The sequence below is a fragment of the Castor canadensis genome, chromosome 11 (genome assembly GCF_047511655.1).
Source record: "Castor canadensis chromosome 11, mCasCan1.hap1v2, whole genome shotgun sequence".
Lineage (NCBI taxonomy): Eukaryota > Metazoa > Chordata > Mammalia > Rodentia > Castoridae > Castor > Castor canadensis.
In genome coordinates this window covers 51581681-51607106 of record NC_133396.1, presented here as the reverse complement: position 1 = coordinate 51607106, position 25426 = coordinate 51581681, and the positions used below count along the sequence as shown (strand labels likewise).

General features: G+C 40.6%; 1 protein-coding gene across 3 annotated transcripts in view; it reads left to right on the top strand.

Annotated features, from left to right (window-relative positions):
- Ulk2 (unc-51 like autophagy activating kinase 2) overlaps positions 1-14793 on the top strand; it is an 83135-nt gene extending 68342 nt beyond the window's left edge. Inside the window, exons 21-27 of one of the 3 annotated variants that reach the window (XM_074046717.1) lie at positions 3344-3493; positions 4804-5012; positions 8207-8385; positions 9210-9328; positions 10063-10220; positions 11144-11279; positions 12528-14793. In XM_074046717.1, the coding sequence (XP_073902818.1) occupies positions 3344-3493; positions 4804-5012; positions 8207-8385; positions 9210-9328; positions 10063-10220; positions 11144-11279; positions 12528-12586 (1010 nt within the window). In that variant the 3' untranslated portion in view covers positions 12587-14793. Of the gene's footprint in view, positions 1-3343; positions 3494-4803; positions 5033-8206; positions 8386-9209; positions 9329-10062; positions 10221-11143; positions 11280-12527 lie in introns of those variants that run through there. The other 2 variants (XM_074046718.1, XM_074046719.1) reach the window with 2 other exon arrangements.
- Positions 14794-25426: the final 10633 nt, after the last annotated feature.

Sequence of the window (25426 nt, the reverse complement as noted above, 5' to 3'; positions counted from 1 at the left end):
CCTTAAGTGGTTGTTTTTAAAAACATTTTCACCAGTATAGTTTCTTTGAGGGACAGGTAGAGCTCTTCACACCGATAATCTGGAAGTCATTCTTCTCCTAGGTGTTGTCAGAGTCCAAACCAGGAGTTAGGACAGTTTTTAAAAATATCTTCTAAGTGACCATATAATGTTTATTTTCCTTTATAAAATTTTACAGCATTTACTAGTTCTATATGAATATGTTTTATAATTTAAGTATAAGTTAATAGCTGTGAACCCAGATTTCTTTTTTTTTTTTTTTTTTTTTGTGGCAGTACTGAGGTTTGAACTCTGGGCCTCATGCTTGCTAGGCAGGTGCTCTATCACTTGAGCCAGTCCTTTTTTGTGTTGAGTATTTTCCAGATAAAGACTCTCAAACTATTTGCCTAGGCTGGCCTTGAATGGTGATCCTCCTGATCTCTCTCTCTCTCATGTAGCTAACTAGGATTAGAAGCATGAGCTACTGGCCTGGGTTGTTTTTTTTTTCGGGGGGGGGGGGAGCGGGGGGCAGGGCCAGGACTGGGGTTTGAACTCAGCTTCACACTTGCAAAGCAGGCATTCTACTACTTGAGCCACACCTCCAGCCCATTTTGCTCTGGTTATGTTGGAGATGGGGTCTCACAAACCATTCACCTGGGCTGACGTCAAACCACGATCCTCAGCCACCCTGAGTAGCTAAGTAGCTAGGATTACAGGCATGAGCCACTGACACCCAGCCATATTTCTTTTTCTTAAAAAATATTTAGGCATGAAATGCATCTTTAATAATTCATATTCTCTTTTTTCTTTCCTGCACGTGTTTTGGAAAATAAAAGCTGTTGATAATAGGAAAACCTTAAGACCTTCAGAAAAAAATAATTAAGGCTACTTGGCCTTAAAATACACCAGCACCCTTAAATGCTTTATACCTGATAAAATATTAGGGACATTACATTGAATAAAGAAAATACCTGCATTATTTTATACACCTCGTGTAATAGTAGGTACTGTTTAATGTCTTCTTACTGTTCCCTTGCTTCTTTTGATAGATGCTTTGTTTGCTGTGCTCTGTTGTAGATGAGGTGAACACTAAGGCATTTTCTTCCAGACTTTGTCCAGTATTATTGTAAGACTTAGGACCAGCTGCCTACCACTTGAAAGCCCATACCTACACATAACAATTGGTAGGAAGGAGATTAGTTTTATTTAGGGACTTGTACCCCAGAAGATAGAAGGGCTTATCATCCTCAAAGCTACATCTTAGCTCAGGAGCAAGCACAAAGGGCTCCTTAGGGAGGGAAAGGGGGAGCAGGATGCAATGGTCAGGAAGACTGTATGCTGAGTTGTGCATCCAGACTCGGTAACCATCTCTGTCTCTCAAGGGACCTTTTTCTTTCTCTTTTCCCTATTGGAACATCCTTGCTATAATAGTCAACCATCCTCTTCTAGGCAACTCTTTGTAATAAACACGTTTTCCTGTAAATTAAGCAGTTACCTATACTTCTGCTTTTAGTTAAAGAATAGGATTAGCAACTTAAGTGTTTTGTGTTAGATGATGCACATTTTGATATCTGAAGGTTATTAGATGTCCTAGATTCTGTAAATCCAGATAAGAGTTGTTAATTAGTAAATTTTGTGGCTTATATCCTTTTAGTTTCTTTTCCTAGGAACAGAGTGTTTTTGCATTGTTTTGTGTGTTACTGGGGATTGAACTCAAAGCCTTGTACTTGCTAGACAAGTGCTCTGCTGTTTGAGCTACACCCCCAGGAATAATTAACCTTGCAGTTAACATAGAGAGCAGAGGAGGACAACAGAAAGCAACTTTTTCTAGTGAACAACTTTAATCCCTTTTAGGCACTTTCAGTCAGAGGTATCATCTACACCAGAGCTAGTAGGAGACTAATAATATGTTGCTCAGCTGTGTGATCTCCAAAATTAGTGCTTTTTAAAGTCAACTAAGAACAAATGAAGGTCTGGGGATGTATCTCAGTGGTAGAGTACTTGCCTAGCTTGTGCAAGGCTCTGGGTTTGAGCCCCAGCACCATAAGAAAACAAAAACAAACAAGAAACATTGTCACCAGGTGCCAGTGGCTCATGCCTATAATCCTATCTACTAAGGAGTCAGAGATCAGGAGGATCATAGTTTGAGGCCAGCCTGGGCAGTAGTTCATGAGACCCTATCTTGAAAATATCTAACACACGAAAAGGTTGGTGGCATGACTCAAGTGATAGAGCACCTGCCTAGCAAGCTCAAGGCCCTGGTTCAAACACCAGTACTGCCAAAAAACAAAACAAAAAATCTTACTGTCTAAAAGCAAATAACACTAGAGGATTTATTTAGGTTTTCCCTCAGTAATAGTGTCTCTTTTACATTTATGATTTGTGGTGTTATCTCCTGCCTCCATTTCGTAGTCCCATAAATGCAGTATTTGTCAGTTGCCTGTATGTAAAAGGGCTTTGGACAAATTTTATTGATTCTTCATGTTTCAGTGACCAGGGGATTTTTTACTTATTCATTTAGCCCAAGCTCTGCCCATCAGACCTTTGCAACACCTGTCTCTCTTCCTTCTTGACAGATGTAAGGGTGTGATTCTAAGGCATAAATGTACTTTGACTCAACTTTCTGTGTCTTTCTAATGCTATATTTCTATAAAGACTCCTAATAACAATTCAGCTAATTTAACCTCATGTTTTTATTACGTTATTCTTGGTTTTTACTTTTTCAGATTATCCTCAACAGGTGTAACTTGAAGTTCATGTATTTTAGAAGTATTCAAAAATAACTCTGAATACTAGACTTTGGTTTGAAGAAGATTCAAAACTGTGAAGAGATTACTTTTTTTTTTTTTTAGACATGGTCTCACTATATTGCTGAAGCAATATAGTCTCAAGTTGGCTTTGAACTTACAATCTTCTTGCCTCAGCTTCCCCAGTGCTAGGATTATACATACACACCACCACACCCAGCTCTAAAATATTTTTAGTGGAAATATATCAAATTTTCTTATTTTAAAACTAATACAGGGGCTGTAGAGCACATAGCCCTGAGTTCAAACCCCAGTACTGCCACAAAAAAAAAAAAAAAAAAAAGATAGAAGGAAAAGGAAGAGAAGAATGTGTGTGTGTGTGTGTGTGTGTATGTGTGTGTGTGTATGTATGTGTATGTCTTGGGCTGGTGGAGTGGCTCAAGCTGTAAGAGCACCTGCCTAGTGAGTGTTAGGTCCTGAGTTCAAACCCCAGTACTGCCAAAAAAAAAAAAAAAAAAAGTTAAAGTCTCCTTATAATCTCACCTCCAGATAGGAACATTATCAGGGTAATGCAACATTTTGCAAAATCTTTATTCTAGCTCCTGCAGGAGCCTGTGGCGTTGTACTGGCACTGCCAGCAGGAACAGCAGCAAGTTCCAGGGCTGTCCTCTTCACTGTGGGGTCTCCTCCACACAGTACCATGGCCCCCACTTGTACCCATATGGTCCTACGAACAAGAGCCACCTCAGGTGAGGAACATTTGTCCTAGTGTAATATGTGGCTAGTATCTGGAGTGTGGTGTTCTGATAGTGAGGCTATGTTAAGCTTAGATTAGTCACTTAACTTCCAGTGAAGTGGACATGGATGTGGGTGTTTCCTTCCCTTAAAGGGTTATAACATTGTGAGGAAAAACTTTATGAAGTAAAAGTGTTATATATAACATGTATATTAATCTATAAATATACACTATATACGTTACATATGTTCACATGTAATGTAACAATATAAATATGACTTTTCCATGAAGAAACAACTACGTATCTATAGTGTTTCTCAGGTTATGTGTTGAAATCCTATTTTGGTATATCCAGCAAATTATTTGAAAATGATATACTGTTTTTGTTTTATCTTTTAGAAACTTAAGTTTTACTTCCTTTTATTTTTGAACTTTGGATCCAAATGTCTAAATTAACCCAATGTATTTTTAGATAGGTTAACAGATATTTTTATTATTTATACTCTATATAAGCAAGTTGTTAATATCAAAAGTTAATTAAGAAAGCATTTAGATTGGACTTGAAATCAATATATATTATCATATGTATCATACCTTGTGTCTTTTAAGTTCTCCTTTTCTAAATAAGTTGCTAATCAAGCTATCAGTAGATTAATAAGAAAAATATAGAAATAGATAATAGGAAATGAGCTAAAACCTTATTTTTAAACTAACAAATAAGAAAATACCATTTTTTAAGTGTAACTAACACCAGTGTTGTAGAGGTTTAGTGGTATCTGTGCCTAATGCTGCTTTAGAAAGTAATATGGCAGTACGTAGGAACAGCTACAGAAATGTTTTAATGTTTGAACTATGGGAATACCATTCCTATTTATAATACACTTTGGAGTACTTATCACATGGTAATCATTCAAAAGAAGTAAAAGCTTTGTACATTTCATTGCACATTGGTATTTGTAGTACAAAAAATCAGAAGTACTGTAAATGAATCCATATAAACATTATGTATTTAAAGTTAGTGAACCACTGTGCATCAATTGAATTTCATAATTATGAGGCCTATGGAGCAGCAAGGAAAAATGTATATGATATAAATTGCATATGCTATAAATTTGTTTAGAACAGTATATAAGAAAGCTGGCTATGGTGACTTGTAAAACATGTATGAATAAAGAAGAATGAACATGGAAAAATATGCTCAAATCAAGTGAGGGATCAGGGATTTTTCTTTGAATGTTTCCTTTATTAGGAGGAGTAATGGGTTTGAAAGCTCCTCGAACCTAACCCTGGCCATGGTGCTCTGTGTCCTGTGTTTCCTTGCAGTTGGGTCCAGTAGCTTGGGAGGCTCCCTTTGCTCTGCGAGTGGCCGTGTGTGTATGGGCTCGCCGCCTGGGCCAGGCTTGGGTTCTTCCCCTCCAGGAGCAGATGCAGCTCCCAGTCTGAGATATGTGCCTTATGGTGCTTCACCTCCCAGCCTGGAGGGGCTCATCACCTTCGAAGCCCCAGAACTACCAGAGGAGACACTGATGGAGGTAGCACAAAGACCACCATGGTGTGTTAATATCATGTTGATGTGAATGTTCTAGTGATGACAGAAGAACAAAATACATCAAATAATTCTGGAGATACTTTTTTTTTTTAAGTTTTCTATTTAAAAAAATGCTGGCCTATTTTCACAATCTTGACTGACACTCCATAGCAGCCTTTGAACGTAGGAAGTGACACATAGTTTATGTATTTTTAACTTTCTTATTAAAAGTTTCTTTACTATTTGTTTTATTTTTATTTATTTTATTTTATCTTACTAGTTTTTAATTTCATGCAGTGTCTCACTGTGTAGCCAAAGCTGGTCTCAAACACCTCAGCTTCCCAAGAGCGAGGATTACAGGCCTGCACTACCCACACCTGAATCTATTTGTAGGATTTTTTTTTTTTTGGGTGTGTGTGTTGTACTGGAGTACAACTTGGTTGAGCAGGAGCTCAACCACTTGAGCCACGCCCCCACCCGTTTTCTTTTAAATAAATTTTTTGAATAGAGTCTTGTGTTTTATCCCAGGCCAGCCTAGACTGCGATCCTCCTGTTTGTACCTCCTATGTAGCTGAGATGACAGGTGCTTGCCACCACACCCAGCTTATTGGTTGAGATGGAGTCTTGCTAACTTTTTGCCTGGGCTGGCCTCAAACTGTGATCTTCCCAATCTCCACCTCCTGAGTAGTTGGGGTTCTAAGCATGAGCCACCATGCTCAGCCCCTCCAGCCCTTTTCACTTTAGTTATTTTTCAGAGAGGGTCTCGTGCTTTTTGCCCAGACTAGCCTCGGACCTCAGTCCTCCTACCTATTCCTGCTGTGCAGCTGGAGTTACAAGCATGCCCACCTTGTTCTTTTAAATAAGGTCTTACATTTTTCCCCCCCAGGCTGGCCTCAGACCACAGTCCTGCTATATCTGCTTCTTAATTAGCTGAGATGACAAGCTATGAGCCACTGTGCCTGACTATTTTTTTTTTTTTTTTTTGAGATAGGGTCTCACTCTGTAGCCCACACTAGCCTCAAACCCATGATCTTCCTACCTCTACCTCCCACATGCTAGAATTGCAGGAGTGTGCCAGCACACCCAGCTATTTGTAGGATTATTTTTTTTCAGTACTAGGAATTGAATTCAATGCCTCACAACTTGCTAGGCAAACACTCTACCGCTTGAGTCACACCCCCAGTCCTTTGGCTTTAAGGTTGGTTTTCAGATAGTCTCTCATTAACTTTTTTCTTTTTTCTCTACATGGGGCATATTTTTTGTATCGCTGACTTTTTGCCCAGGCTGGTCTCAACTGTGATTCTCCTACTTCTGCCTCCCAAGTAACTGGATTACAGGTGTGTGTTAATCACACCCAGCTTATTCATAGAATTTTTAAAGTGCAGTCTTTGCTCTAAAAACATTTTTTTGTTAAAAAATAACTTTTTATCCTAGTAAAAAATAATGTACTTAAACCTAGGTTTAAAATGTAATGTCAGGAAAGACCCTGTCTCAAAAAAAAAAAAAATTAACTGTGCCAGATTAGTCAATAACAAAGAAATGACCTGCCAAGCACATTGGCTACTTGTATTTGTAGATCATTACCCTCTCTGTATGGGTCCAGTTCTACAAAGTCTAAGGGTGCTCAGCACCAGTCCAGAACTACAGAGGTTCGTTTTTTTTATTTCAGACCTGTGCCCACTTGGTTTCTCAGGACAACACTCAGTGCAGTAATGTGTCCTCAGTCCCTGGATGCCTGGGTTTTAAACTTTGTTAAGTTAAAGTAACTCTCCAAGCCAACTAAAGAAGAAATTTTCTCCCCATGGAAGACTGCTGACATTTCTAATTGTGTGTGAATAAGACTTAAATATTTTACATAAAAGTTAGAAAATATTGCACACAAAATTTTAGTAGTAGTTTTGAAATGTCTAAACCAGTCTAAAGTTGGAAACAGTCCTGAACTCGTTCAGCCTTCATCAAGTTAGGTGTAAAGTATGCTACAGCATGTGTTCCAGTGTATTGGGAGAGTCCAATCTTTGGTCATAGAGCAAAAAAACAAAAATTCAGTACTTTATCCTCCTGTCTCTAGGAAAATGGTTTTCTTTTAACCATAAAAGGAGGGAAACTTTTAGTCTCATTTGAGATTTCAAAATTCATTTATAACTAAAGATAAATCTCAAAATTAATTTTAGAATATCTGTTTATGTATTTTGACTGTACTAAGGTTTGAACTCATGGCCTTGTGCTTGCTAGGCAGTCACTCTACCTGTTGAACCACTCCACCGCCCATAGAATGTCCATTTTAAAATGACGTCCTCAGAATGCTGTTATGTACTTCTGTCTGGATAGGTTACAAAAATTAATGCATTGTTATTAAAAATCACTGTTAACAAAATTCACAAGAAACTAAAGAATGTTTGAAAAGTTAAGTCAGTAGAATTTACTGAACCTGTTAAGAAGTGTGATTTAAGAGCCAGACATGGTGGCAAGCACCTTGAAGTCCTAGCACTGGGAAAGCAGAGGCTAGAGAATCATGAGTCTGGAGCCATCCTGGGCTACGAAAATGAGATCCCATCTCAAAAAGAAAAAAGTGTGGTGTACTCCAAAGAAGATCCTTGTAATCTTGATATCTATCTTGTCATGTTTTTGTCTCATGTGTTGATCTAACCATTTTTTTTCTGGTAAAAACACAATGATCCTCTTCAGAGCTTACTTATGAGTGCTCTGATACATGCACAGAAACATGCACTCCCCCATATTTGGTTTCATTTGTGGTACTTGTTTTTCATTTTTGGTGATACTGGCGTTTGAAGTCAGGGGTTCATGCTTGCTGTGACGGTGCTCTCCCACTTGAGCCACCCTCCTAGCTCTTTTTTTTGTGTTGGGTATTTTTGAGATAGGGTCTCAATTTTTTTGCCTGGGCTAGCCTCAAGCCTCAATCCTCCTGATCTCTGCCTCCTGAGAAACTAGGATTATAGGTGTGAAACAGCTGATGTGTGTTTATTCTCTCAACAGTTTTCTGAAATTTAAAAATGTGAGTCTCTTTGACATTTATAAGTATAGGAAACATATATACAGAATATACACAGAGCAGGCAGAGTGGCTGATGTTGTAGGGTACCTGCCTGGCAAGCAAGAACTCCCCTTCCCCCTAAAAAAGCAAAATATACACAGAAATCCTTAATCTGACATGTTCTAAGACACATTGCCTTTGCTGCAGCGAGAGCACACAGATACCTTACGCCATCTGAATGTGATGCTGATGTTCACTGAGTGTGTGCTGGACCTGACAGCCTTGAGGGGAGGAAACCCTGAGCTGTGCACATCTGCAGTGTCCTTGTACCAGATTCAAGAGAGTGTGGTCGTGGACCAGATCAGCCAGCTAAGCAAAGACTGGGGGTGAGTACCTCCTCTGTCCTTCATTTCCAGATTTCTCATGCTTTCTGTAAACTTGAGTTTAACAAGTAAGCAGTATCATCTGCTGAGAGTCCTATTTCATTATTAAAATTTGCAAGGGAATCTCAAAGTTATTTTATTGTGTAAGATGTCTCTGTATGAACCAAGAGTTTATCATGCAACCTTAATATTGCCTTTTCCCTGTGAATTATACTATTAAAAATACTTTATGATAAGGAGATGCTATGGATTTTTTAGTATTTCCGTTGCATTCAAAGTTCATGCATCTTTCTCTATGTCACGTCCTTCAGGAGTTATATGTGCATTAAAAAAAAGTCAAGGATGAGCCTATGCTTGTAATCCCAACACTCAGGAGGCTGAGGCAGGAGGATTACAAGTTTGAGGCAAACCTGGGCTACACAGAGAGACCTTCTCTAAGGAGAAAGGGAGAGAGGGAGAGAGACTGGGCATAGTGTCTCAAACCTATAATCCTACTTACTCAGGAGGCAGAGGTCAGAAGGGTCATGGTTTGAGGTCATTCTAAACAAAAGTTACAGAGATCCTATCTCAACAAACTAGCCAAGCTTGGTGGTGCACTTTTATAATCTCAACTATGCAGGAAGTGGAGTTAGGAAGATATGGTCTGAGGCCAGCTCCACGCAAAAAAATAAAATAAGGCTCAAGACCCTATCTGAAAAATAACAAAAGAAAAAAAAAGGAGAACAATACCTCCTAAGAAAGGTTGTTTGAATGGTGACCTGTTAGGTACCACGGAGCCTGGTGGGTTGGTTCACAAGGTAACACTATGCTTCTGTCTTCCCATGCAGGCGGGTGGAGCAGCTGGTATTATACATGAAAGCAGCACAGCTACTTGCAGCTTCCCTGCATCTTGCCAAAGCCCAGATCAAGTCCGGGAAACTGAGCCCGTCCACAGCTGTGAAACAAGGTACAGGAGCAGATGGCAACATGTGACTCCAGAGGCCCTGGAGTCATCTCTTCCCATCCCACCAAGATAGTTTCTGATGGGGAATCACTGTATTACTCATGATTCTTGTTTGTTTGTTTGTTTGTTTGTTTGTTTTCAGTGCCGGGGATTACATCTTGAGCCACTCCACCAGCCCTTTCTGTATTAGGTGTTTTCAAGATAGTGTCTCATGAACTATTTGCCTGGGGCTGGCTTCAGACCACTCAGTCCTCCTGATCTCTGCCTCCTAAGTAGCTAGGATTACAGGTGTGAGCTACTGGCACCTGGCTACTCAGGATTATTAACAGGGAAAATGGTGTGGGTTTTTTTGGTTTTGGCAGTGCTTGGGTTTGAACTCAGGGCTTCATGTTTGCTAGGTAGGTGCTTTACTACTTGAGCCACTCCACCACCTCTGGTTTTCACCATTGACTTTTTTTTTCTTTCTTTTGACACGGATTTGACTGCAGGATCTCACACTTGCTAGACAGGTGATCTACCATTTGAGTCACGCCTCCATTCTCTGTACTTACTTGATACACAAAGAAGTCAGAAGGACTTTTTTCTATCTTTTCATGCTGAATGATCATAGAAACCAATTTCTGGTCTTCTTCTTCAGTGATCATATAGTGTCACTTTCCTTCAGGAAGGGTGTGTGTCACTGTGCTGTTATTTCTGGAGGAAAATTAAAATTAGTTCCCATCTTAACTTTTTTTCAGTTGTCAAAAATCTGAATGAACGATACAAATTCTGCATCACCATGTGCAAGAAACTTACAGAAAAGCTGAATCGCTTCTTCTCTGATAAACAGAGATTTATTGATGAAATCAACAGTGTAACTGCAGAGAAACTCATCTATAATTGTGCTGTGGAAATGGTAACCATTTTAAGTTTAATATTGCATAGCACTGTAGTACTTCCTCTAAGATTTCTTTGGAATTGAATACCTATCTGATATTGTCCTTTAAAAAAGAGTTTATGTCCTCCCCTTCTCAAGCCCTTAGTAAACTGATTACCTCCTACTGAAGGAGTAATTGGACTTAATAACACTTAAGTGATACATATATAGTGAACTTAACTGTAATTTATAAACCTGTTTACCACATTTCGTACTTCTTTGCTAACATTAGGCACAATCTCATTTCTTTGTAGTTTGGGTCTAAAAGCGTAGGCTGGATCTATTTCTACATTGTCTTTCACTGAAGAAATTTTGACTTGATAAAATTGTTAGGAAAAAAATACTGCTTTTTTAACAGTATTTTTTTGAAGTACAGACACCAAGTAACATCTGCTTTTTTAATTGTCTGCAGTAATATCTGTTCTGTTTCTATTGCTCTGAAGCATATATGTATTAAGTGGGAAAAATTTACTGACTAATATTATTTTTACCACATTAACATGGTAAATCTCCCCCCATTTGTGTACTTGGAATTGTCTTGTACCCATGACCTTATTTTGAAAGCCATTAAAATAGTGGTCATGTGAAAATAATTTTGGAACATAAACTGACAATAGTATGTTATATTATTCTTACATTGCTCTAAATTGTTGATAGGCATAATATGCATTACATAGAAAAAAATGTTCTATCATAAGGAGCTATATTGCTTCTTTCCTTTTTTGATAATAACACTATAACTTTAGTAGTTTCTGTCTTCCTACATGGTTAAGTAGGCTTTTATCATTTCATTAAAGTATGTACATTTTAGGTAGATGCTGCATTAGAGCTGCATTGCCCAAATGTATTTGTATTTTCTTGGAAAAGTTGAGAATCTTCTTGTTTTTATTGACTGGTTCCAGGTTCAGTCTGCAGCCCTGGATGAAATGTTTCAGCAGACTGAAGATATTGTTTATCGCTACCATAAAGCAGCCCTTCTGTTAGAAGGCCTAACTAAGATTCTACAGGACCCTGCAGATATTGAAAATGTACATAAATGTAAGCTGACTTACACAGTAGTCTCCCCTTATCCACAGTTTTGCTTTCTAGTTCCTTTTAACCAAGGTCAACCAAGGTCCAGAAATATTAATGGAAAACTCCAGAAATAAACAAACCATAAGTTTTAAATTTTGCATTATTCTGAGTAGTGTGATGAAATCTTGAGCTTTCCCACTCCATGCCATGTGACTCATCCCTTTGCCCAGTGTATTCATGCTATATATGCTACCCATCTGTTAGTCACTTGGCAGCAATCTTGGTTATCAGATCTCCTGTCTTGATATTGCAGTGCTTCTAGATAAGAGTTTGGTATTATCTGTGGTTTCAGATATCAACATGGTTGTGGGGATGTGAGGAGTGTTGGAACAATCCCTTGGGGATAAGGAAGGAGCACCGTATTATTGATTGCAATTTAGTTGTCTGCTATAGGTATAGTCGAAAGAGCTTAGAGTTTGGAATCTTACTGCCTGGGTTGAATCTTAGCTTTCTAAACTTTACTAGATCACTTAACTTTTCTGTGCTGTCAGTTCTTTCTATAAGATGGGATACCTACCTTGCAGATTTGTTTTAAGGATTAATGACAATGCTTGTGAGCATAAATGACTTGTTATTAGTCTTTAGATTTATGTAGTACATTACTTTGTTGGCAAAGTATGTAGGAAGACATTGTTTTTATTACTAACTGCAACTATTTTAAGCCTCCTGGGCTTAGTGACTGAAGAATCCTATAAAGATCCTATGTGGTGCAGATTTGGTGGAGACATGGCAGAGTGGAGGACACCAGGATGATATATTGCTACTATCAGATATGAGCCCAGTAATCTGGTTTTGGGGAATTTGTTTTTGTTTGTGGTGGTACTGGGGTTTATACTCAGGGCCTCACACTTGCTAGGCAGCCACTCCACCAGCCCAGTAATATGGTTTTTGAGGAGTGGTGGTGGACCTCTTGGAGTACACATGATCACAAGGAGATGGCAATCCCAAAGTTATTGACACTTGTAATCAAGTTAGCTATAAAAAATCTAAATGTTCTCTGTGTAAGATGCTTATCTGAATTTTATTACTCTCTTGCTAGCACTAAACTAAAAATCATATCTAAACTATTACCAGGTAGGGGGGAAGAATATGTTCATTTTCTGTTAACTTTTGGGACAAAGATAGAACAGAGATTATGGTTGAGATTTAGTGACTTTTTCCCCTTAGTTCTTCTGTCCTCACTATGAATTTAATTTTTAATTTTATTTCTAGATAAATCTAGTATTGAAAGAAGATTGTCAGCACTCTGCTGTAGCACTGCGACTGTGTGAGCAGCAGGCTTATCTATGGACCACTGTGGGAGCATGAGGTGATGCGTTTGGGATTACAGCTTGGTTCTGTCACCCATCCCCAGGAAACTGGTTTCTTAACTGGTGACTACCAAAGAACAAGCAGTGATTTAAAAAGGAAAAACAATCCAAAACCTACATGTTTGTAGAAAATCTGCCTTATCAGAGAAGTCCCTTTCCCTTTTTCTTTGTAGAAGCAGAAGTAGGAGCATTCCGTTGGCTCCCAGTTTGAACTTGGTAAATAAATGTACCTTAGAACTAGAATCATCAGTACAGTTTTTCTTACGGATAATTAAACATGAAACAAGTAAGTGGCACTTCACTCAGTTCACAGAGCAGTGTGTGAGATTCCATGTTCACTAAATGTGTACAAACAGAAGAGTCAACATTTCATCCTGGCAATTTGATATTTGGAGTGAATTTTTCTGAATCTGAGCATGTGTCTTTAAACACCTCAGGAAGAAATTGTTTAAGAAGAAGCAAAATATGATTCTTGGAAGAAATTTTGAAATCTTCAATTTGATCTAATATGGACACTTTAATCTTACAAAATCTTTCATATTGCACTAATTTATTAAAACAGCTGTGTATTGGATTTTGCAACTTAAAACTAACTGAGGCACAATGGACTTGTTTAAAATATTTTACTTGATTATATACAAATACCCTTTCTAGAATTCACATGTAATCTCTATTGAACTTTGAAACGGTCATGGGAATTGTGTTCATGTGAACTTTTGCAGGTTTTTTTTTTAAAACCTGTTTGTTCTACACCTGCAGATCTCAGTAATATTTTGAGTTGCTGGCTGTTTGCTTTCATTTGTGTTTTTTGTTGTGCATGCAAAATGTGCATTGATGCCTATGACCTTAGGTTTATTAAAGGCTAGGTTTATTTGGGCAGTGTTAGAAAAGCTATCATGAATCAAGAGATACTCTTGAGAATTTTAAGAGGGCCAAAACAAAGTGATGATTAAAGGCTTGATAGTGATGTGGAGCTTCTGTGTGAAGTTGGTGAGAGATGAGATTTGTTTTCTCATAGGAAAACGGGCAGCTCTCTCCAGCCCAGTGTGTATTTTTAATGTTTATTTTGGCAGTTTGCTGAATAGCCAGTCATGGAGGATACAGGCAGTTAATTTAACATCCCTCCAGGAATGGCTCCTATATTGTATACTTGTTTTCTTTTATTTACCTGCTAGAATACTTGAATAAACCATTCACCAGTTTTAATCCTTTTATTTTAATCCTTTCACATAAAATAATCTGTACTCTGACAACTGCACAGAAGCTCTTTGGCATTACTCTGATTTTAGTGTGCTGATAAAAACTAACAGACAACATTGTTTTCTTTTACTTGGACAAAGTAATGTAATTTTTTACCTTATTTATCTGTATGAAATTTCAGCAGTTAATTTGAACATTTATTTATATGATGTTTGTATTTTTAGGTCTTTAATACAGTGTTTCTACCTCTCATTTGTAACTGCATGCATTATTCTTGAAACTAGGTAAAACTCACTGAATCATTGTGTAATAGCCTTTTTATTATTGCCAGTACAAATGTATATTAAGGTAAAATAAAACTGACAGTGTTTCTAGGTTACAATTGGATCCATATTAAGTGGCTTATCCAGCCAGCTGTTCCCTCAGTGAGTGAGTCTGGAGACTTGGTCATTAATATCCTTTGTCCTGACCCAAGATTTAAGACTCTCAGTGACTGTCACACAGGCTTCCATAAACTCAGACTGTTCAGTGATGATTCCTCCCCCTCCTTGCATTAGCGATACTGTATTTTGTATAGTTTTTTAGGGTTTACAGTGTGATTTCATTTATGTTCTCTCCATTACCCCCTGTGTTATCTTAGTTGATCCTCTTAAGTGGGTAGTTTTATTCTGCCCCCTCCTCTCCCACTTTTTTTAAACACAGGGTGAAGCAGGTTCAGAGAGAGAGTAATTGGTCTGAAGTCAGGAACTAGGCAAGTAGTGAAGCCAGCCTTTGTAACTTCCAAGTTCTTTCTTCTTCTTGTATAACAAAGGTGTTGTAGTAGGCGGTGCCGTGTCAAACAGTGAAGTCTCAACAGCAGCAAATAAACTGTAAATTCATGGGTTCTGATTATACTTCCATTATCAAGGCCAATTGTTTTAAGAGATTTTGCCTTGATTATAGCAATAATAAACAAGTGCTTTATGTTCTGTGAGTATTTTTGATTTCATATCATGCATTTTTAAGATGGAAATGGACACCTAAATGCAAGTCATAATCTGGAAAACTATTGACCATTCAAATGTAAATAGAGGAAATAATTATCAGTGAATTTGCTCATTGTCTCATCCTACTGTAAGAATTTGGTTTCCCACAGCCCCATACTCCCTTCTACTTAGAGGAATAACCATACCAACAGGAGTTAGGCATAGGTGGGGAGGAGGTTAATGTTAGGCCTGGAGCACCTTGGTCTCCAAGGGTAGTAAGGAAGAAGCTGAGCTAGATGGAGTAGAGGTGAAGGCATGGAGTGGGTCCCCTAAACCAATGCATGTGACACAGCTGGATCCCCACACTTCATCCTCCATGGAGGAGGTGCTTCATGTCAGCCATCTGTGACCTCCTCAGGTCCCGGGGGTGGCATCCCTCCCACCAGCTGAGCATTCCCGCTCCCCCACCGAGGCTTCCTTCTCTATTCAGTTGGCTGTTTGTAGTAGCTTCTCTTCTGGTCTGGGAATATTGTGTTTAAAAATGCCAACAGTCAATGAAGACCGATAAATAACTATTTCCCATAGTCCATGCTCCCTGTGTCCCCAGAAGAGGAACTGTTCTGCCCTTCCTAGAGTTGGGCATAGGAGCCATTGTTAGGGCCAGGCTGCCTCAGTCTCCAAGGATAACAAGGAGTTGGGCAAACCGGGTATGAGGGTGTGGACTCAGACACTGATAGCATCTTGAGGTGATACTAGTGTATGAGCTCAGGCTTTGGTGGAAGGCATCACATTTTTGTATGTGTTCCCTCAAAGTTTCTGTAAGAGGTCTGTTCTTTATGGAAAGCAAGGTTGATCAGTACAGGAGGGTTACTTGGTAGGGAACAGCTGTTGTTCAGAAAACTTGTCTGATAGCACCTGATATGAGTACCTTAGAAGTATCTGCACACACTTCTAAACAGCTTTAGATCTTTTACTTCTGTGTCCTAGCCTCTTGAATCTGCAACTAGTTTCCTCACCCTCAATCAGGAAACCAATCAGAAATGATCCCCCTAAAAGCACTGAATATAGAAAAACTATGACAATCTAGCTGAAAATCACACCATTTGCCTCTTCTAGTAAAGGATCAATTCAGCGATCACACAGGGAGGGAGCAACAGAAGTCACATAAGAACCGGCAGAGGCCGTGCAGGAGTCCACCACAAAGCAAGGATGAACTGGCCTCCAGCGCCCTGTCCTGGTCCTGAGTGAGGCTATCTGGTGTGCTGGGCAGGTAGATTTATTTGTAGTTTTTTTCCTTTACCTAGAAACCCTCTTAGCCCAGTTTCAATGTGCCATGAAGATCTTTTGTTACTGAATGTGTCCTCTTTTGACAGCTCTCCCAGCATGGCCCAGAATGGATCTGGAGCAGTGGAGGTTGAGCTGGTGACAGCCCAGGTCAGGAAGGCCTCAGGCTTGGCTTGACCTGCAGGCTCTTCTGCAGTCTGTGTGTGGGCTGATGGGGCTGATGGGCAGGCCTCTCCCGGGCAAGGCCACCTCTCTGTGACAGTCCTAAGCTGACATATCATGAGGAGATGTCAGCTTGAACACTCACCTGTTGAAAACTGCTGTCTCCACCTCTTTTGGGGTTTCTGCAACTCAGTTTGGCAGCTTAGCTTGGGGGCTGCAAACTCCAGCTCTGACCTCTTCAGTCCTTGGGCAAGTTTTTCCATTCTTTTCATTTCCTTTCCCTTCCTTTTCTTCCTCTGTCTCTCCCTCTCTCCCTTCTCCCTCCCTCTCCATCTCTCCCTGTTTCTCTCCCTCTCTCCCTGTTTCTCTCCCTATCCCTCCCTCTGTCCTCTTTAGCCCTATCAACTGTGTCTCTATGAGTAACTTTTTTTTTTTTTTTTTTTTGACAGCACTGGGGTTTGAACTCAAGCTTGATGGGCAGGCACTCTATCACTTGAGCCATGACCCCAGCCTTTCTTTCTTTCTTTCTTTTTTTTTTTTTTTTTTTTCAATAGGAGCTCTGAGTTTTAATTTTTTTTTTCCTCAAGGATTTTGAGGATACAAAAGAAATTTCCATTCAAAAATTTAACACAGCCTATACTCCTAGCTACTCAGGTGACAGAGATCAGGAAGATCATGATTTGATGCCAATCCAAGCAAATAGTTCGTGACACCTTATCTCAAAAATACCCAACACAAAAAAGGACTGGGGACTGGCTCAAATTTTAACACAATAGTGGGAGGCTGAGCTTGGGAGGATAGAGGCTCAAGGCCAGCCTGGGCAAACAGTTCTTGAGACCCCCATCTCCAAAATAACCAGAGCAAAATGGACCAGAACTGTGGATCAAGGTGTAGACCACCTGCTTTGCAAATTCGAAGCCCTGAGTTCAAACCCCAGTTCTACAAAAAAAAAAATTAATACACTAAAGCTGTTTAAATAAACAAAAGAATTAATGCAGATTATAATTCTCGTGTTAAGTCATAAATGAACTATATTTCAGGTTTTAAAAAATATTAAAATGGAATTACATTAAGAAGAATAGTCTTAAAAATAGCACAGTACAAGGAATATGAGAAAACTGGCATTGTGATCACTAGTGCAAAGGAAGAAAAAAATTGAGTGGTACCAGCAGACTGGTTAAAAGTACTGCAACTAAGGGGATTGAGGGGGAGAGGCAGCGGGGGCAATGGAACTAGTGTACAATGTCTAATTGGAATTCTCACTATGAATCCCCCAATAATGAATGCATCCTAATGAATTTATTTTTTAAAAAGTGCTGCAACTACATGGTAAAATGTAGTTTTTAATTAGGTTTTAGTTTTATGGGATACAATATAATGTTTTGACACATTCTGGAATGAGCAAGTTAGGTAGTATCTACTTTGTGATGAGAACGTTGAAATTAACTCTTGTAGCAATTTAAGAATATACAGTGCATTATTTTTAACTATAGTCACCTTGCTATATACTTGTTATTTTTTCCTGAATTCATTTTAAAGTCATCATACAACAAGGCATATTATGTTAACTTTTATTTTTAAGCGCATTCCTTATGTAGCATTTTACTTGTATCTAATGACAGAACAATTTTTAAGACTTCAACAATGCAAAGAAGTTTCATTTTGCACAGATTTAAAGATGTTACTCTATAAAACTAATAATTCATCAATACATATTCCTTAGGAATTCTGTAACATTCTCTTCTAAAAGCTGTTTGGCAATTCAGCCTCCTTTTCACAGCTGCTTGTAGTTGGGCTTTCCTTTTAAGAAGTATCTTCTTGTTTCTAGGCACTTGTCCGTTTAGGACCTGCTCCATTTTGGGAGGCACAAGGGAGCACAGCACAGCCCAGTCAGTGACGGGGAGGCATCATCCAAGTTTCTTAGCCTCATATCAAGTAGGAGGAAAGTTCAAATCTTGTGAAGTTGAGGCAAATTGATGATACAAAGTCATTTGAGCAGCACCTGGCCCAGATGAGAACTCAGTGCTGGTCACTCTGCAGCTCCTTATGTTTTTATTATGTTTTGTTTGGGGTAAGGCCTATTCTCCGGGTTCTCTGGAACCATTTGCCCTTAGGCCAGACGGCTGCTGAAAGTATCCGGTTCCACAGCTGACCCACCAGGCACCTGGCTTCAAGCATCCTTTGACTTGTACTTTTAAGTCATTTTGGCTGTTTTAATAAATTAGTTGAATCTGTCTAGTATGTATTACTTCTTGAGATCCTCACACCAGTCTTAGCTGCCCATTTTACAAATGAAAAAGCCAACCTGATGTCATTCCCCAAGAGCAAAGCCACCCAGCTAGACAGTAGTGGGAGCTGCCAGTCACTGTTGGGGTTTGAACCTGCAGGAACTCAGCTGACCACAACTCAGAGCCCCACAGTGACTCACCCTCAGTTTCTCAAGCTGACATTCAGTACCCATCAAACTCCCTAGTTCCCTTTCCTCAGCTCCTGTCAACTACCCATACTACTTTGTCTCTATGAATTTGACTAAGTAACTCACATGTGGAAATATCCAGTGTTTGTCCCTTGGGACTGGTTCATTTCATCTACAACAGTGTTCCCAAGTTTCATCCATGCTGCAGCATGTGTCAGCATTTCTTTTTTAAGGGTGCATAATATTCCATTGCACGTGTCATGAGGATGGTTTTGAATGGGACCTCACACTCTGTATATGTCTTAGGGTCCTGAGATCAGTTGGCAGTCCCTCCCCAGCATCACCAGGCATGGGCACAGATGATAGTATGTGCTCCCATCTGGGAGGCACCTGGAAAACTCACCAATTCCCCACCGCCTAATCAAGGCTTTAAATGCCACTGTTAACCTTGAGTTCTATATTTACTTTGTGTAATCTGGGCCCTTTGCCCCTGCTAGGCACCTCTCCCAAAGGTGAGGGGGCTGAACTAGACCTTCCATCCTTCCAGCATCTCCTATGCTACTGGAAGTAAAGGTCTAGGCTGCTTACCTCTCAAAGGCCAATATGCAGGAGATGAAAGTCGGTAGGAAGGAATCAGGTTTATTCAAGGGCTGGCATCTTGAGAAGATGGAGGGGCTCAACTTCCACATTCTGTGTTGGACTCAGTGGTGCAAATGGCTTTTATGTGGAGGGAAAGGAGGAGCAAGGAAGACAGGCTATGTGCTGAGCAGGGTCTTTGCCATCCAGGGCACGTGGCTCCTTTTCCCGGCCCCCTGGATCATTGCAGTGGACCTTAGGCCCTGGGCCACCTCCTGCAGTTCTCCTCTGAAAGCTGGTGCACAAAGGCAAAGCAGGAGCAGCATCAATGCCAAGGCCATCAATGTTCTGGGTTTTAACGTCTTAGCCATCTCGATGGGGCTTGTCTACAGCGAAAAGATTGGGGAGGGCTGCGAGCAAAGGGAGAGGAAGTAGAGGACACCTCCAGAGGAGCACTGCCGCTCCACCTGCCATGTTAGCAGAAACCTAGACACGGAAGAACTTGTAGATCTGAAGGAGACGAGGACCTCCAGGCAGGGGCTGCTGGGCCGGGTTCACTTGAGACTGCCCCCTCGGAATCCTGCTGGAGAGGAGCCCCTCAGGTTAGCCAGCTACGGGGGGTGGAAGTCTTTGGATGCTCCCCCAGAGGAGGATGCTTCCTGCTCCTCTGCAGATCCCACCTGCACCTGTGCAGATGAAGATCTCATCCTGCCAAGACCCTCGATTCCCACACCCCAGCTCACCCCACTCAGGCAGCCAGGAGAGAGACCTCACTCCACGTCCTGTGGAAGTGGAGTGGGGGCGGACAGTGGGGAACGCAACAGAGCAGGGAGAAGCCACGTTCACACCGTCAGTGGGATAGTACAGGAAAACGTCCACAACAACAAACCCGTTGCTTTGGTGATTTGGGGGGAGGGGAATTGGAGTGTGAGGTGACGAACTGCCTTCCCTCCCCATCTTTAGTCTAACGATCGTCCTTTTCACACGATTTTCTCCATATGCCCTCTCCTCTCCTCATGTTCTATGGGTTGACTCAGATAAATCTAAAAACGTGCAGGAAGAGCAGATAGCACTCTGGAGAGGGAGGCCCCACCCAGCAGGGGATTTACTGGCATTGTCCGTTGTATCCCTTTGTCCCCCACAAAAGCCCTCACACTCCCTGAGCCCTTGAAGATGAAGATTTGAGAGGAGAGGTCTCCATTTTCCCCAGGACTGTCCTTGAATGAACCTGTTTCCTTCCAGCAACTTCTGTCTCCCAGGTGTTCTGCAGAGCGGTGAGCAGTATGGACCTCAGATCCCTGTAATGGTTAATTACCAGGATGGTTAATTCTTCTTTAAACCAAGACTCCTGAGACCAAGGATCTCTGAAACAGGAGGGTTTATCGAGCCTTACAAATGCCAGCCAGAGAAAGGATCAGGTCCTGGAACCAGGTCCAACACTTCCAGCGGCTGGGCTGGAGAGCAGCTGGGAAAATGGTGCTGGACCTAGTGTTTAGAGTGTTTTTACAACGAAAACCTGGAGAAGGAAAGCAGAAGTTGTTTCCACTGGACCTGCTCGGGCTGCGGAGGGGAGAATTGGGATGCTGGCAGCAGGAAACGTTGTGGAATGGGAGGGCAGTAGGGACTTCTGTCCAGATTGTTGGGGTGTGAGCAGGATGCAGTGGCTCCTGGTGGGTTTTAAATCCAGGTTTTAACATACATTCAGGAATGTGGACAACTTGTTGGCTTGGCCCTGCAGCTGTTCACTGATTGACTTTCCCGATCTCTTCCCACCTCTGTCCTTCTGCCCTTATAATTAAGTTTAGGACATCCCATCCCAGTATCTTCCTCCTACCACTACTTTCCCTCCTTATAACTTGCTTTTGCTAAAAGAAGTAACTTCACTTGAGTCTGTACATTCTCTGTCTTCATTTTACATACATCTCCTTTGCTCTTAGCATTCTCTCCTGCAGTCACTTTGTAGCCATCTTGGGTTCCCAAAAAGGGACAGGACTGATTGATAACATCATGACAGGGGCTGAAACTACTTCCAAAGAAAGGAACAGCAGAGCCTGGAAGGACAGACCACCTCCCAAATGATGACCTTTACCTATGATGGTGATGCTGCCGCTGGAGCAGAAGTGATCATCTCGGGAACCAGATTGCTCTCCTCAAGTAATGACAGTGATAACAACGCCAGAACCCCTCACAGAACCAGAGCCAAGATAATGATGAAGCAGGCCATGTTTGCTGAGGACTGTTTTTAATTACATGAACCTCTCATCTCCCACCTCAATTATTCCTCACCAATTTACCATCTACCTGCAGCTCAGTTGGAGCTCTTGCGCTCACTCAGGACACTGGAGCCAGAAGGCAGTGTCCTCCCATTTCAGGAGCTTCCAGAGGGGCATCAGGAGCAACCCAAGTTCAAGTGCAAGCACAAAGTGAAGCTCGAACCAATAAGGGCTTTCAGAGAGATTGGGTTGTGCTAGCACAGATGCCGGAACCCCTGCCCTCAGCAAAGTACTTAGGACCGGGAAAAAAAATGACCTGTGTTGTGGGAATGGATGAAGTAGCCCAAGTGCAGCCAGCCTCACGCATGAGAAAATTGATGTGCAAGACACAGACAATGGGGCCTGTGTGTGGGAGGGGTGAAGGGGTTTGGCTGAAGAGGTGAGGCAATGTGGGAGAAGTGCCACTTTCCCTGGATGCCAGGAAGAGGAGAGAGCTGGGCTACACTTTCATCATGGATGCTGGGCTTTCTTCCCACCACAGGCTCCTCAGCACCTGTGACTTGCATCCCTGGGAGGAGTCTAGCTCCCAGGCTGTCTTTATGAGCAACAGCAAAGATCAAAATTTTTACTGGTGTCCAAATCACTTACAATTCACCTTATAAAACACTTTAATGACTGTTTAAAAGTACTTAACTGGACTGGTGGAGTGGCTCAAGTGGTAGAGCACCTGCCTAGCAGGCATGAGGCCCTGAGTTCAAGCCCCAGAACTACCAAAAAAAAAAAAATATTTAACAAAATTAAGTACATACAGCACTTTTTAAGTTGTGGTGATTATGAATATTTATTTACAAGTCATGAAACATAAAAACCCTTCCTAGTACTATTCCTTAAGTGGGTGATTGAGGCTTTGATAAAATTTCCAATGACAGCATCTGGAAATGCCTCTTACAGTGTTTAAGTTGAGACAATACCAAGAAGTTGTTGCATTAAAACAACATTGACATCTCAGGAATAGGAGTCTAAGCACTGTTAAGGCTTTTGTCGTATTTCCACATACATGATGGAATGTTGCTCTGACCATTTCACACAGAAATTGTCATGGGAGTGGGTTTTTCACTGAGTGGAGAAACTTGGATGTTGCCTCTCACTTGACATAATGGAAAATAGAATGTTCTGGCTGAAGCCGGAGATAGAGGCTCTGGTGGACATTTGTTCTTTATAGCTGTCCAGCATCTCTTCCTCCTTTGTCTGGTATTAGAAACCTTCCCCCTACCTAACTACCGGCTTGCATTGCTGGCCGGTTTACTGGGCTGCTTATTCAGGGATCCAAATTGACATTTTCCCCGCTTTTCTCTGTCTGTTTCTCCTTCAAGAACCAAAAGATTTAACACTCTTTCAACCATGCTGGACAATCTCCCTCCCGTCCCCTCTTACCTCTCTCTGGCCACAGGAAGGAGTAACTTAAAATTTCAGAAATGTGGTGCCAGTAAACCAGGAGATGAGACCCAAACAGAGCCAGGTGCAGCGGCTCACACTTCTAATCCTAGCTAACCATCAGGCAGAGTTCAGGAGTATTGCAGTTCCAGGCCGGCCTGGACTAAAAGTTCATGAGATGCCCATCTCAATGAAAAACGTCGGGCATGGCGGTGCAGGCTAGTAGTCCCACCTTGATCAGGAAAGCACAAATGGGATCATGTTCCAGGCTGGTCTGGGGATACAGTGAGACCCTATCTCAAAAATAATCAATACAAAAAGGGCTGGATGTGTGCTTCAAGTGCAGAGTGCTGGCCTAATAAGCACAAGGCCCTGAGTTCAAACCCCAGTACTGCCAAAAAAAAAAAAAAAGCCAAGTGGGGCACCATCTGTCTTGGGGCACACACTCTGTCACATACCCTGGAGCAAAGCCACTGAACGTCCCCTTAAAACACATTTTCTCCCACAAGCAGGATGGCAAGCCTTTGAGACTTGATCCCACTGTTTTCCTCATTTGCCTGGCAAATCAATTACAACCACAATTTCCTTTTCCTCAGAGCCCTGCTCGAATTTTTAAATTGACATAGAGCCAGGGGCTGAATTACTTGTTGCAGTGAGAACCAATATACTGGCAGACACTGAGACTAATTGCCCTTCACAAAATACCTCTACTACTTGAGCCATGCGCCAGTCCTTTTGCTTTTCAGTTGATTCTTCTAGACAGGGTCTCGAGCTAACTTGCCCTGGCTGGCCTGAGAGTGCAATTGTCTTCCCTCTTGAGTAGCTGGGATCATACCATGTTTGGCCCTATCATAGAGTTTTTAGGAGAGTTTTTGCTCTGTTTCTAACTTTGGTTCTATATTTAAACTAATACTAGAAATTGTAGAAATTTAGAAATGCAAAATCTGTCTCAAAATTTGTATTACAAAGGGATGGAAAGGTGTTTTCTAAATCATTCCATTAAAAGTATATTTAAAACATTTTTTATATTTTGCTGTTTTACTTTTTTAAATGTCTCTCTTATTCTTTATATAATTAAAGTATACATGTTTTGCTCCAAATAACAACCAGTTCTAGAAGCAGAGTTTCTCAATAACCACATGGTAAAACAAATTTAAAACATTTTTTGTATTCTAGTTTTTGAAAATATCTACTACAACTTCCTTGTATCACATTCTAACATTTCAAACTTTAGAGGAGTTTGTGCTTAATTATTTAAATATTCACTTAGAGCTCCTTCATCACTGTGCGTTACAGGCGGTTAGGGACCTGGAGCACCCAGAATTTGGTATTGGATGTAAGAAGCATTTTCATATTTCTCAAATATGGATAAATGAACAAATGGATTTCTACAGTGGAGTGTTAAAAGTGACACTATGCATTGTATACATAGGAAAGTCTACTGAATTTCTAAAAATAGGACTTAAATTTATATGCTTTTCAGATATCCAGGGTGTAGGTTCAGGTGAAGCAATCATGAGGAAATACATCATAATTAAGAAGGAAAAATAGAGAAGTGTCATAGATACGAATGGTTTTCAGCGTATTCCTACTATGAGCTTAGATTAGGATTTTGGATTAAATTTTCTTAATGGCTTTTCAGCCCCATCCTAAGTCCTATTAAATGTACTATTTTCAAGCTATATATTACTCTTTAGAATTCCGATAACCATGTCTTTCTCCAAATGGAAATTAAGGGAGTATTTATTTTACCATTTGGTAAATAAACATGTTTAGCTAATTGAATTGCTTATTTGATGAAGTTAAACTTCATCACAGTGATTCTTGCAGAACCGTGATTGTACCACAGTTAAAATCAGTATTATCAGAGATCCACTGGACGAAAGTCTGTTATTTGTTTGCAGACTTTGTTGTTCTGCAGTGAGGGCGATGGAACTCAGGGTCTCACACACAGTAGGCCAGCGCTCTGCCACTGAACAGCACCAGCCCTGGACAGGACTCTTCATCTGTGTCCGTTAAGAAGAAATTAAATTATAAACTGCAACATCCTTATACAAAAAAATGTTCCTGGAGTGATTGCGATTTCTCTCTCTGTCTGCATGTAACGGAAACACATGCGCACACATCCAGGCAATGAAATCACAAGTCATCATTTTTTTTTTCTAAATGAAACTACCTGTTAGCATAGAAGCATAAGGAAGGAAAGATTGCCAAATAATCTCTGGAAGATGATTTTCTGCTTTTCAAAATATCACCAGCAATAGGAACATTTCATGTTCCTAATAAAGTTTCTTAGGAAACTTTATTAACCTTAGTTTTCACAGCTATTTTGTTGTTGTTTTCTGATTACTCTTTTCTTTTTACAGTGCTAGCTACCGATGAAACCCGGGGCCTAATGCATGCAAGGCAAGTGCTCCTCCACTCATCGGCATCCCCATCTCCAGCACTTACACCTAAGTTCTCTGGTCTTTGAACCTCTGAAATTCTGCTGATTAGATATTTTCATCCATACTTCACTCCTCATATGAATGTTGGGTCCAGATTGACAAGC